Source organism: Rhagoletis zephyria, unplaced genomic scaffold (genome assembly GCF_001687245.7).
Source record: "Rhagoletis zephyria isolate East Lansing unplaced genomic scaffold, Rhagoletis_zephyria_1.1 Rzeph_scaffold_01266, whole genome shotgun sequence".
Lineage (NCBI taxonomy): Eukaryota > Metazoa > Arthropoda > Insecta > Diptera > Tephritidae > Rhagoletis > Rhagoletis zephyria.
The window spans coordinates 36,947-51,805 of record NW_016158350.1 but is presented as its reverse complement, the minus strand read 5'-3'; the positions used below and the strand labels follow the sequence as shown (position 1 = coordinate 51,805).

At 34.4% G+C, this 14,859-nt stretch overlaps 2 protein-coding genes across 2 annotated transcripts; one reads left to right on the top strand and one right to left on the bottom strand.

The window, feature by feature from the left end:
- Positions 1–74: 74 nt before the first annotated feature.
- Positions 75–1,168, bottom strand: LOC108363394 (uncharacterized). Its single transcript, XM_017616754.1, has 2 exons — positions 911–1,168; positions 75–851 (listed from the first exon to the last, which is right to left on the bottom strand). Exons 1-2 carry the CDS (start codon positions 977–979, stop codon positions 387–389), a joined length of 534 nt encoding a protein of 177 aa, XP_017472243.1. The 5' UTR covers positions 980–1,168; the 3' UTR covers positions 75–386.
- A 714-nt stretch (positions 1,169–1,882) lies between these two features.
- LOC108363391 (uncharacterized) lies at positions 1,883–5,543 on the top strand. Its single transcript, XM_017616745.1, has 6 exons — positions 1,883–2,041; positions 2,111–3,156; positions 3,548–4,369; positions 4,434–4,595; positions 4,670–4,831; positions 4,908–5,543. The coding sequence occupies exons 2-6, from the start codon at positions 2,185–2,187 to the stop codon at positions 5,040–5,042; spliced, it is 2,253 nt and encodes a 750-aa protein (XP_017472234.1). The 5' UTR covers positions 1,883–2,041; positions 2,111–2,184; the 3' UTR covers positions 5,043–5,543.
- The last annotated feature ends 9,316 nt before the right edge of the window (positions 5,544–14,859 follow it).

Here is a 14,859-nt window from a genome sequence, read left to right as displayed (position 1 = left end):
TTTTCTTTAAACCGCTAGACGGTGAAATGCACAGTTCTATTACAAAAAAAAAAAAAATAAAATGAATAAAACAATTATTGCACTTTTGAGAAAACTTTGCAGTAATGTATTTTATTTGAAAGCATAAATATGTATATAAATTCTGTTATTTCACATTGAATAAACTTATAAATACACACATACAATTGAAATAAAATAAAATTTAATGAAATGCAATACTTGTATGGCAGTTCGGAGCACTCCGGTTGATGGTGCTGATAATCTTATATAACGATGACTTTCACGGATAAAATTGTATCATACTTAGCTAGTCATCCTTCCCTCCTTAGTGCTACCGATGCCAACATTATTTCCTTTGTTGTCATTGGCAAAGAAAATGCATGCAATCACTTCCCTTTGACTGCGCTGATAATCATACGGAATGCGCTATTGCAAGACAACACCCAGAATGGCACAGATATCGCATGGTCTATCTCTGTTGGGAAGCTCAGAAGTACACCAATTGGTTCAAAACTTACACTTTCATTAAACACAATCACGGGTGTATATCGGTTGCGCAGAGTTAATATGAAAAGAGCTAATGAGATAATACCTTTTAGAAGGTAGGTGACAATAAGTTCGACGGATGCACCTTTAAGACGTTGCATATTGCCTTCACTACGAATCTTCGATTGTATGGCTTTAAGTTCGTTTTCAGCTCGCATCAATTTTACGGTATACGTGTAGTGACTTGTAGCAGCGGCTGACTGCCGCACGCGCTCAACTTTATCGCGAGCTTCTTTTAGTTGCTGTTGTAGCTCATCGTTGGAGCCAGATCCGGAAACACATCGAAATATTCTGGATAGTTGCAGCTATTAAATAAAGTGATGAATTAATTGTTATCACATGGGTTCTAGGCGGCACCACTCACCAATTTGACGAGGTCCCCTATAATAGCCAAAAGCAGGCACAGCGTCGCAATAGTTACCAAAAGGAACATTTTTTGTGTGAAATGGACAGAGAGCGTTTAAGGCCAGGTGGATAAAATTCCGTTGTGCTATAATAAAGTTTTCTTTATAAATTGTGGTTTTAATTTTTATTGTGGCCTTATTCTTTTTGTTTTGGTCACTGATTTTAATAAAATGATGCCATCCTGTTTAGAAAATTATTCCCGTTCTTTAAGTAGCTGTTAGACGTGGCAACTGCTAGTCCTTAAGGCTGTCAAACTCATGAATTTCCAAAAGAGCAGGTGCAGTTAAGAGCATGTCAGACTTTTCAATATTTCGCAATTTTCACGCAATTCGCTTTCAGTTGAGAAAATAAAATTTTATTTCCATGAGAATAACCAGATAGACCTTTCTGTCACTTTTCGGAAATAAGTTTCGGAAATTAAAGTTGCAAGGTGTGACTGCAACTAAAAGCGCGCAAATCGATTTCGGAAATATATTTCAACTTGCTTTAGCAGCACTGGCAATCTGCAATTCGCCTTTCGTAAATAAAAAAGTACTTCACCGTGTAAACAGACAAAGAGTAGTTCCCACGTTCCCACGACAGTCGGGTCTACGTAACCGGAACGACCCAGATTTATATTTGGCCAAGGACTGTCACTCCAGCAACACTCCCCAAAAACCCTTTGGGGAACTTGCATGCTGCTGCAACAACAACAATAAAAAGTAGTAATGAAAATTGCTGGTGCAGCACGAGCAAGTTGAAATTATTTCTCGAAAGCAATTTGGGTAATTTCAGGTGTAGATACACCTTGCAATTTTTATTTCCAAAAATGATTTCTGCAAATCTGCAAACAGGATTTTCTGGCTGTTTACACGAGTAACTAGCCTTTCGCATTTTTACAGCTACTTGGGGAGAAAAAGCGCTTGCATTGCCACATTTAACTGCACTTCACATAAATAAATAAAACACTTTCGAAAGCGTTTTAATTCCTGAAAATCGAAGTTCCGGATACTATTTTTTGTCTATTTACACGTTGAATGTAGAAAATTCCACTTTCAAGACATTTGTAGGCATATAACAAAGAGAGCGTATGTATATAGCTTTGCCTCCGGTAAGCTACTGGATAACTTCACTGGAAAATATATGAACAGGCCTAATGACATTTTTTATCCATTTACAGCACTGTCAAATTGTTGTTGCAAAATTTAAAGCACAACAAAAAACGTAATAAGGAAATTTTCCATTTATCGTAGAATGACTGATCAGGAGCGCGCGGGTGTTGTAATTATATCCCAAAAATATGAATTGCTACCGGCTCCAATAGCGCCTGGATCTTATCGCGGTTTGAAGCGATGTCCAGAATGTGGACAATTGAATGGTGTACGAAGCTCTGTCTGCCGTAATGAAGACTGCCAATTGAGGAGGGATGCACTGCGTTTACGAGTGCCCTTAGATCCCATTCGCTTAGAGTGCTTAGATGATGGCAAATTCCTATACTCTTTACGATGTAGGGGAAAAAATGCCCAACCACGTAGTTTTGTCCTTTTGAATTACTCAAGTGGACGGGAATCAGGTTCGTTAGAGTGCTACTCTTGTGCCTCTAAAAGCACTAACAGTTCGGAGCTATGCAAACATATCTTAGCTTGCAATTCCCCAAATATAGCAAAAGCAGAAGTTTTTCCCATCTCCCGCGATGTGCTTTGGAATTTAAACAGTTTAGATGATGAGCACAAAGAACGCCTCTGGAATATTTGTCAGCAAGAGGAAAACAACGTGCCTGCTGTGCAGCGCATTTCTAATTCATTATTTGTAGTCAAATGTGATGAGTCGAAAGTTTTTCCAGCTGGCAGACTGCACGTTACAGCTGTATGTAATGGTGTATCAACGCGGAAGGGTGTATATTCCTGCTCCTGCAAGAAACTAAAGATTATAGTCGAGCCAGACAACTCAGTCGTAATGCAAGAAGAAGTGTGTGACCACATTTTGCTAGTTTTAGCAGCTGTCTTAAGCAACCGAAAAGGTAAAACGGCGTATGGAAACTTTACAAGTGCATTAAAATCCTTCTGGATGCCAACAAGTATCGAAACACCAATCGTAGACTCCACGCAGGAGGATGCACTTTTCGGTTTAAGCATAGACATTGGTGGGAACTTTAACATGGAAAGCAGCGATGGCCGACAAACAGACGATATATTTATTTATAATAATGATTTTATGTCTGATGAGGTAAGTTATTGTATAACATATCGACAAAATATTAGGGCGATTCATCTAAACTCGTAAATGCCTTGTAACCGTGGGAACCTCGTAAACCTACTTAATTTTGTATGGAAAATCGTCGGTTTCTTTACGAGGCTTCCGCAGCTAGGAGACATTTACACATTTCCATGAATACCCATATTTTTAAAAACAAGAATTTCGCATACGTTCTTCAAAAGTGAACTAACTCAATTTTCCTGTTGGTCAGAAAACGTAAAAAACCATATTTGATACCAAGTTTTTAAAGGACGTGTGTGACATATTACTTTTTGCCTCTGGCCTCATTTGAATACCACCATTATACAATTCTTAGATCCCTTAGAAATCAACGATAATTTCATTAATTACAAATGCACAGAATATTCCAGATTTTGAGGATATAATCCTAAATTATCCACCCCGTTTAGAGGATAATAACGCGGATAATGCCACATTAACAAATTCAACAACAAACACCAATGACAACTTACATCCTGGAGATCCTAATTTAGGTTTAAGTTTCGCCGTTACGGCAGAAGACGCAGAAGACACACGGTTGCATAATGGTCCCTACTTCAACGATGTGAAAACGGAGCCATCCAATCTGACAAATAGCTTAACGACGGCGCACCTAGAATTAAGTGATTGTAAAATTGAGCTAATGGATCAGTTTGAACTCACTGATCAAATAGACCTATCAACCACTGACGATATCACACTACAGCAAGAGCAAACATGGCTTGGCAACGGTATAAGTATTCTTGAAGCACCAGTATTAAATAGTACAGCACCATCTACTGCCTGCACTGAAGTATTATCGCCTGTCTTAAAAGCATCGAACACACACCACACTTCTTATTACAATAATAATTCGTTGCTAAAATCCAACCAAGTATTGGAAGCACCACCGATCGAATTACCGACTATTGCTATGGTTAAAAAGTGCCCTGTAAAAGCGTCGGAGCTGGTCAATGAAGTTAATACACGTAAATTTCCTCCACTTCCAGCAAAGAGATCATTAATTGTTAATGGAACAAATCAGTCGGAACAGCAGCAATCGAATGATGGAAGTCAAGTTTCGGACGTTGGCGAACCGTCGCTTGCTTTTTCAGCTTGGTTAGATTATGTCATTGAAATACTCAACGAAAGTATCAGCATTGTGGAAGAGAGAAGTGTAGAACATACCTTTCATGTGCATGAGGTTTGATTTTCTTGTTTGTTTATTTTAATTCAAAACACAACTATATACATACTTGCTTTTTTAGGAAATATTTGCGCATTTCAGCAAACGTTTCAGCGCCGGCATCAAGCTCCGCGTACCGAACAGTACTACGGTTGTGAAGGCAGGAAAATATAAGGGACTCATAAAATATGTTTGGTACTTTACAAATGCATCAACAGTACGACGAATTTTTACATCAAAAAATGTAAGCTTACGTCATTAAGCCGTTTACATTATTTATCTTTAATATTTTTGGTACCATTCCGCCTTTCCTCCCAGATCTCACTGGAAACCGAACGTATTTTTGAGTACAATGCTGACGGTGTGTTTGTGCCTTTTGAGGCACAACGTATTTTACCCGGTACGAACGTTAAACACAAACGTATTTATCCAAAGCTTTCACTCTATAAGACAAAAATATGGTTCGATAGCGGTAAAAGCGTAAGTTTTCAAATATTGTTTTTGAAAAAAAAAAACTTGAAATTTAATTTAAATCGATATTAATTTGCTTTTGTAGGAATATAAAAACAGTTTCAAACTAGAATGGCTGCCCAGTGCCTTTCCAAGAAGTCACCATGGCATATTGAAACTCGAGTTTTCAGTATGTGTGCTAGATCCACAGGAAATGCAAAGAGCGATCGAAGGAAAATGAATATCAATTACGAAAATAACATTTATTTGCCGCAGTCTTTAGCAAGATAAAATCTGTGTTCGTATGGAACAGTAACTTATGTCGGAAGGCCGGCTTTAGTACAATGAACCATTAGCAGCATACGATTGCGAATGACTCTCTAGCGCCAAGCCATGGAAGAACTCTTGGCAAATAAATGTGAAATAAATAGTTCCGATACTAGCAAGTTAATATACTTATTAAGCCTCATTAAAGAATAAATGGAATACTAATGCCAGCCCGAAATATTGATATGATACATATTTGTATTAAAGACATGCCATATCTTGGCATTACTAAAGTTAAATATTTAATTTTTGTACCATAACCATTGTTTACATACATATGTATATGTTTTGAATATGCTGATAAAAAAATAACATAAAAATAATTTTGATTGCAGCCCCTACCTTTTTTTGTCATAATATTTTAGTATCACCTGTATATTAGAAAAATAAAAGCATACATGTTTTTATTAAGAAACTAATACATATTAAATTTGAAATGTCTAACTGTTCGTCTCGGACGTTTATATATATGTATTGGGATTGTTCTGTATAAAAAAAAATATACTGTCAAATCAAAAAATATTTACCGTCGCTCAAAGCCCTCAAAGTTTCCCATGTATTTTAAATGGGGAATAAACAAATTTTCGTTGAAACGGTATATAACCATTGAAAGTAAATATTTCTCTTCAGCAAAGTCTGATTCTCCTCAGGAGATTTCAAAGGATAATAGCGAATTGTTTATTTTAAAATTTCTGCAAAGTTGCATATAAATTTTCTACTTTTCTCGCTTTGGTTTTGCGGAATTCTTTTAACGCTTTTTACATACGAAGTATATTCGACAATTTTTTTGCTTAAAAAAAGAGTTAAATTTAAAAAAATACTTATCAAAACCCAACGCGAATTTTTAGCAACTTAAATTGTACTAGAATTTAATGGGCTATATAACCGCAAACTCAAAAATCTTGTTAAAAAGTGGAAAATTTAGATGCAACTTTGCAGAATGTTTTATAATTTTTGCACAAAGTTTGCAATGTGGATTTATATGGTGTTTGTTATATAAGAAGCTAGGCTTTAATGAAAAAATTATGAACATTAAATAAACAAAAGAAAAATAACCAAAATTGACAAAAATGTTGCGGGCAAAAGGATACATACCAATGCTGAAATTCGTTATAAAGCCCCCTTCGAACTCATCGAACTTTAAAAACTCGCTTGCTTTGGCTGAATATCCAAAAGAAGAAATGCTGCAAATATTTTTTTTTTTTAGTTTATTTTTATTCACTTCATTCCATTTTCTGTTTTCATTAATATACCTATGTTTATGTATATTCTATATTTATAATACATATATATTTTTTAATTCTATTCTTATTTTGCTTATCATCTACTATTTTTTATTCTTATTTCTGTTTCCCTTTAATTTAATTGTAATTGTTTTTTTTTGTTTTTTATATTAATGATGTCTGTCATGTATGCACTGTTTATAAACTATTTCACATCAATACATAAATGTTTACGTACATACATACACACGCATGCGTGCATGCATGCTGGTTGAAGCAGAAAAGTTACACCAGCTTTAAAAGCTTTTGTCTCTGTTCGCCAATTGGTACGGAATTCCGAAAAATATTTATATACAAATACTTACATACGTATGCACGCATATAAAATAATGTTAGTACGGAAATTTTTATATTTAATAATAGGATTTAAAGTGAAAGTGAAAGAAAAATCAGTATGAAATGTTAAAAGTGGAAAATAAAAGTACATACATATGTATTTTATTAACATTTTGTTAATTTGGAATTGTTGCATTTTACGATCGCTTAGACTACACATAAATATGCACAATTTATGTATGTATGTATTTACATCGACATGTAGACCACGCTTTCTCATTTTAAAATTATGCACCTACCATTTCTAATAATATCTTTTTTGTTTATCTTTTATTATGCGTCCAAATTATTTTGTATGATGTAAAAAATTATGTTTTTTAGTATAATAACCATTTAGTAAGTATTTACACTTACATATGTACATACATAATATGGTATGTAATTTGTATTACTCCGGTTATTCATTATTTCAATTGCTCAGTGATGGCCTCAAAATAAAAATAAATTCGAAATCACAAGTAGGTAGTTAGATATCGCCAAGCCCGAAAGAACAAATGGTAAGACGAAGAATGAATGTTAGGCTGCTGCTGAAAAAATATGCCACTTACACAAACACGCTTTGATCGGACGCTAGCTATGTGGGATTAATAAAGATAGCTGAAGAGGGTAGCGGGACGTATTTTCCCTATTTAAAAGAAAGAGGACTAAACACAGGTGAGTGCGTGCCGATAGGAAACAAACCGAAAATTTTATAAAAAAGGTAGGTTACTTACAGGAAAGACCAAGGCGAAGCCCTGAAATTAAAAGCAGTGAATAAAATGAGTCCGATATCCCACCAAACCAACCCCCTTTACACCTGCCCACTTAAACCTACTCACCTAACACCGCCGAAAGAGCGCATTTCCTGGACCCACAAAGATTGGTGGACAACCAATTTAGGCGGGACTTAGTACAACAACATGAACCCGACTGCGAAAGTCGAGGGAATCGATGTCTCAACGTCGCGACAACACTCTCGCTGATTATGCGGTGTATGAGCCTAACGGGATCAGCTGTCGCCCCAAGCTTACTAAGGGATCTGACTATTGCACCCGGTAGTACGTTGTTAAAGGCCCCCCCGGCCTCTCTAGATTTTTAACCAAAATTTATGGGAGGCAGTACCATTGTACTCAGACCCCAAATGGAGGCTTCTCCTGGGACAGGGACTTAATGACCATATTTATTAACGCAATGACCTGCGCATTATTTAATGCAAAATTTGTCAGTAAAATTACTTGAAGCGGCATTATGACAGTCTCCTTTACTTCTTTTAAATTTTTAGCATATTTTTTGGTTTTCAAATTGGTATCTAAAGGCATCTTCACAGAATCCGTGCGTTGGTCACCTAGCTTTGTTATACTTTTCTTGAAAAACAAGTCAAGAAAACAGTTTCAGATGGCGTTTCAGGCGGTATCACGTAATTTTCTTTAGTATGATTTTCGATCAGTGAACGGATGTTACAATTCGAGCCCAGTTTTCAGTACTGAACAGATATATTTGAATTTTTAAAGCAATTGTTTTTCAAATGCGGATGGGCTGTCGACAATAAATAATAACAAGTTAATAAATATACATATGTCTCTACAATTCAAAGTATATCTGTTCATTTCCCTTTAAGCCGCTTCTTTGAATTATTATAATATTTTTAAGCTTAACATACACTTATTTCAAATGTTAATTAAATAAATTTATATTTAATACTACATATTAGCTGCTTAATGATTTTTGAATTGCACCCTCAGCTAATCAGCACATTGCGCTAATATGCTTGTGACTTCTGGCGCCTCTCTGTTAAAATTCGCATTCGTTTTGACTGCATACTCGTATATGCATACATATGTACATATGTATGTATGCGCATTAGGGCGGGTCAATTTGTATGGGAGATTTTTTCGGCTATATGAAGTTTTTTTGTATAAGGAATCCATTTCTACACTTATAGGTTTCTTAAAACTTCCACCAGAGGGTCTAACTGTGAAAATTTTCACATTTTCTTCGAAACCTTTTTTGGCAATTTGGTGTCTTTAGCAAGTTTGCTTAGAATTACACGTAGAATCCTCCTATGTTATACGCAAATAGTAAAAAAAAAAAATTGACCTGCCCTAATGTACATATATATGTACATATGCATACGTATGTATGTATGTTTAAATCTGCTATTTATTTATATAGACTTTTCCTTTCCATCTACATAATTGCTAGTTTTCCCAAGTAAGTCTGCTGTTTTTTCTAATTTTCTTTACACTGTCAATTTTTGCTGTTAATTTTACTTAATTAATGTTTTATTTACCCGCTTTTTAAAATACTGTATATACATACATACAAAATTCGTATATTCATATATAGCTTTTCATGTCCGATTTTTTTTTGTTTATTTATTTGTTATTCCAAATAGCTAATTTTTATTCTTCTAATTATGTAAGTATGTGTGTCTGTACTATTTACAATAGTGAGCTGTGCAGTTACCGTACAGTGAGCTCTTTTTTGTGGCTTACTACATGGATAAATTGATTGGTTTGTGCATTTTTTCTACAATTTGTTTTCTTATTCCTGGTTTGTGCAATTACTACTTTTGTAGTCAATTTTTATAATTTAATTTTTTTTTTAGTTTAATTTACGGTGATTGTTTATTTGTCTTGTGCAAAACTACAAAAAATGCAATCGCTCATTTTCCGATTTCAACGCTGCGTAATTCACTACAGTTTGCTCTTAAATTTATATTTTCTTCACTGTTTGGTATTCATTTACTTAGTAAAACTTTATTTGTGAAATTCTTATTTTGTGTGCTTATTTATTTGTATTATCATATATTTTAGTTTACAGAAATTTACAATTATACACATAATTCCGTCTTCGCTCTCTTTTTTAATAAGTATTTCCCTTAAAGTTAATATATTTTTTTTTTTTAGTTATTTTTGCCTCGTTTCTACTGTTTTTACATGCATTTAAGGATTTTGTTAGTATTTGCTAGATTTTCATATTTTTTTTTGTGCATATGGAAACTAGTTTTTCTTTTTTTCAACTTTGAATATGTAAATATGCATTTGTGCTGAAAGGAAAGTATGAGGACGGACGAATATATGCAGATACACAAATCAGAAACTAGACGTGGACACTCATTAGTTTGACATTAATTATTTAATGCAATTGTTTTTATTTTCTCGGTAGAAAATGCTCATAAGAATTTTTATATACAAGTGTATGAAATCCCATTGCTGGTATGTGTGTTGTGTATATCAATAATTTATGTATACATACATCTATTTATGTATATACGTTCCAGGATGTGTAATAATATCGAATAGGAATATGGCTTTCAAAGACCAAATAACAAATTAGGCTTCATTTTTATGTTGGAAATATTTCGAGTTGACTGAGTTGTGAAACATTTACACGCAACATGTTGCCAACTACACAGCAGGCATTTGAATTAGGGTTGTTTCGAATGTCACATTTTTCACATTCGCGAATGCGAATTTTCGGAATGCGAATGCGAATGTGAACGCGAATGCGAATGTTAGGAATAACATTGAAAAACCTATAATCAACTTAAGTCATTGGTTTTATTACTTAAAAATTTTGTAAATTACCAGAACATTGAACGTTCTTGCTTAACCTATACAGTGTTTTAATCTAGTAGTTCTCCCAAGAGGCGATTTCTTATAGGCTCGTATTTAATGCCGGCTGCACTGAGCAATTTCTCACATGGAACGCTGGCGGGGGGAGCGCTGAAAAATATTTGCGGGCCAGATCTGTCAATTTGTCATATTTTAGTTTAGTTTTCCACCAATCGAGAGAATTTTTACCGAAATATGCTCGTTATCTTTTAAGATAGGCCTTCAATTGAGCTTTAATTTCACATTTTTAATGTCTCTAGATTCTTCATCCGAGCATTCGCTTTCGCTGGAGGAATCTAAAATTATTTCTTATAAGCAAAAGCAGTGAACGGATTTTTAGGACCTAAAAACCTATAAAAAAAGGCAAAATAATATAACGAAATAGGCTAGAAAAGGCAAAATCAAATAGCGAAATAGGCAGGAAAAGGCACTAGGAAGTGCAAAAAGGGTAAAAAATAAATTTATTTTAGAAATGTTTATTTTACAAGTAAAAACAGAAAAACTATGAACTAAATACTTTGACTATACTCCCTTTTCGAGTTTTTAACTCACAAAACTTGAATCTTTATAGTTGTAGTAACATTGAACCACAAGATGCATTTTGAAGCTTTCTGACAGCATTTTAATTCCATTTTCGCGAAGAAAAGCCTTGAATGCACTAAACGCGCGCTCGACGTGAGTTGATACAAGTGGCGCCCAGTTTAAATATGAAACGTTTAAAACCTTCATATTATCAGGAATAAGGGCTTTTTCATTGCCCTTTACAACTAAAGGCCAGTTGCAGCTTTCAAGAAAACTGACAAGAAACAAATTTCCATTATTTCGTGTATGTGTCCAAGGCATTTTGATTTCTGATATTTCACATTCTGTTACCGCACTCGTTCCTCAAGAAATAGTCCGCCTTATCATGAGTTTCATTTTTGCCGAACCGGTTCACTTTTCACTTTTGGTTTCCATGGTTTTACTATGGACGCACGCATGACAAGTTTTCGGGTGAATTTTTTATTTTCAGACGAAACTCAGGATGAAGCAGAATGGAACGGGCATATATTCCTGTTGCAAACAGGGGTTACCTTGTGCTTTTCACAAAAAAACTTTGGAAAATTATACTAGAAAGTGTAGCAAATTTCTTAAGAACTGCCTATTTCTTAGTCACTTCTTGTACGTCATTTTATATGGAGTTTTTGCTTTTCTTGAGATCTGCATACAGACCTTTAAGGAAGGAAAGGCAAAAAAGGGAACATCAAATGTGTGTATATCGAATCAGGGAAAGCTAAATCGTGGACTTTCTTAATGGAATATAATCTATCTATTTAGCAGAAAAACAGCCAATTTCCATAAAATCCGTTCCCTGCTAATAAGACTTTTAGCAGTACTTGTTGAAGGCCCACAAATTTGCTTGATATACATACTACTTAACCGTTTAGCGGCTGAAGCTAAAAGCCGGTGATTGTACGCACCTTGGTTAGACAAACTTAGACCATTTCAATAATACTAGAGTTGACTCTCTGCCCATGTACACATTCGCATTCGCAAAACATTCGTATCATTCGATGCGAATGCAAATGTCGAATGGGAATGTTTAAAATGATGCGAATTATTCGCATAACGAATGCGAATGCAAATATTCCCAGCATCCCAGATTTATATTGCAAATTCGGAGTGATAAATATGTACCTATTTACCTTAATCATATGCTGATAGCTAGGCCCCTGCTTCTTTGTATTTTCTTTTTAGCCGACGTCAAAAAAAGGAGGAGGCAGATTTCTATAACTCTTTTTTTTTTAAGGAAAGGTGGTACGTCAGAGGTGGTACCATACTAATTTGGTTTAGATCCGATCATTACATCTTCTTAAATTTGTATATCGATTGCTGAGCGGAAGATCGACCTATCGGGGCAGCCAGTTCGAAAACGCGTTTTTGAATCGGCAGCTGAGATAGAGCATTTTTGAATCGGCAGCTGAGATAGGGTGTTCTTCAACCAAATTCTAAAATAGGGCTTACTTGAAAAGGATGGGCCGATCTTCAGTCGAGCAGTCGATATACGAATTGAAGTCGGTTTTGTTTTTTGCTTACAAATTACTTGTTATTTGAAAAGGTTAGAGTTTATCCAAAGTGAAGAGATTTACGTATTGGTCCTGCTTGGAGATAATTTTAAAAATTCTATAAAATGTTGTATGTTTGAAATGCAACCGTGGACACCAGCTTACAGTAAATCTTTAAAATTTGTGTCCGCTCAAAAGCTTTTTATGTTGCTCTCTTTGTGAGAAAAAAAACCTTCTATTGTTAAGTGGCTAATTTCTCTACTCCTTGTGTAATCCGTGTCTAAAACTTACTAAAATATGTATATAAATAGTAATAGCTATACAAAAATTAGAAGAATGAGGCCCTTAACTGTAGTAAGGGTTTTGTTTTTTGAGATTTGTGTCGTTATTGGAGAGGGCCTACGATATATATGCACATACATATAATTTAAGGGATATTTTTAAGCACTACATATATAGCGACCAGTGGCGGATTTAGATGGTGGAGGGTTTTGGGGGTTGTGTGGAAACATGCAGTAAACAGGTGTTGATTTATATAATTCATCGAACGTACCTTATCGAAAAATATTTCCCACACTTATGTATCATAAATGAGAAATAAAATATTTGTTTTGTTGCATAATGCATGCTTTTAGCATATTTCCTAAAAAACATGTATTGTGTGGGGACAGAGAATCTGTTGAGGTTCTTCACTCTCCATAAAAAATAAAAATCGGTACTGTTTTTCCATCGGAATTCTAAAATCTGTTATAATTTAAGACTTCTGCCAAAATATGTTGGGAAAATATTTAGATTTACTCTGAAATACATGCCAAAATCGGTTTTTTTTTATAAATAAAATTTGCCTTTAAAAAAGAAGTGTTCAAAAAATCACCTCAAGTGTGGAAAATGTTTAAAAATTTTATCAACGAAATCAAAATAATGAGATTTTTGGAGGTATTTTCAAATCGGTACCGCTCACGTAAATCTAAATATTTTGCCAAATATTTTGACCAAAATTTAAAAAAATAATAAATCTTATAATTCGGGTGGAGAAACCGCCAATTTTTTTGGTGAAGCATCCTAATATTTAAATATGAACTAGCAAATACCCCTTTCGCTTCGCTGCTGCCAAGGCAAGTGAGGGAGAAGGTTCTAGCGGAAATATCGAAAAATATTTGTTTCTATAATGGATTCAATTTTTTTTACCAAAATTTTAATTAGGAATATAAGATAAGCTGATATAATCCAAAATCGGTTAACAAACTCAACAAAATCATAAGTTTGCCATTATTTTGTGATCAATTGGCATTAATTTTAAGAAAACTGCTCTCTTATATACATTCCAAAAATTTAAAAGAAAAATTGACTAATCTCATAACGACAATAGTTTTACCAAACATGTTGATATATCACGAAATTGCATGTTTCTTATTCTCGCCAGTCAATAAGACTAAAAAATGTTCAGAACATCGTGCCAAAGAAAATTCTTAGGTTGGGCCCTAGTTTCTGTCAAATGGCACAAGAATTTGAAACGTACTGAGCAGGCGAATAACAAACATCGACAGACGATTTCACTGCCGAATTTATCATGTGGCGCAGGTGTATCTTCTTTTTTTCACCAAAATTTAATGTTTAATGAGCGTCTTTCTTTTAGGTACTGGTCTTAACATACGAAAAGAAGAGCTGCCTGAGGATTCTATTGACGCCTTGAACCAAGGTGATAAAAGTCTTTTTTTCCGACCATCTTTGTTTATTTGCAACGAGCGAGCGGTCATTTTCAACCCTTCGAAGGTTGAGTACCTATTTGCGTAGTAGCACTGGGTAGGAGAGATTTGTTGGGTTGACGCTCCTAAAAATCACGAATGATGCAATTTTCTATTTAAAAATGATGTATAAAATAAATAAATATACTTATTATAATAAATATTTTTTTTGGGTCCGTCCCTGACCGAAATTTCCTCCTTCTTAGATATTTTAACATCTACCCGTCGAAAATCAGCTTTAGTTAACATAAAATAAAAAAAAATTTAGCAAGTGATGAATTTTCCTTGATCTCTAGTAATGTTTAGCTCTCAAAAATACAACAGCTACATTTGTATGAAGAAAATTCGATTTTGGATGTTGAAGGAACGTGTAACGAACGAAATTTTAAATGACGCCAGAATACTCTCATAGTACCACGGACAGTAATCACAAACTTTATTTCTATTTATCGTAATTAAATTTTTGCAAAAAGCCTATATTATTACAAAACCTGTCGTTTCAAACTTGCTTATAACCTCCTTTTTTCTTCAAACCGGGCGCTTAATATATATGACTTTATTTAGCTAGTTAAAATGTTTCTTCCCGTCTTCAAGAATGGTTTTTTTTTTCAAATAAAAAAAAAGTCTGACATACCAGCAATACTTCAAGACTTCATTTTCATGCTACTAAAATCAGTTGGCGAAAGATAAAAGGACTGACCTAAAAAAATATTTTTCGTAGTTACT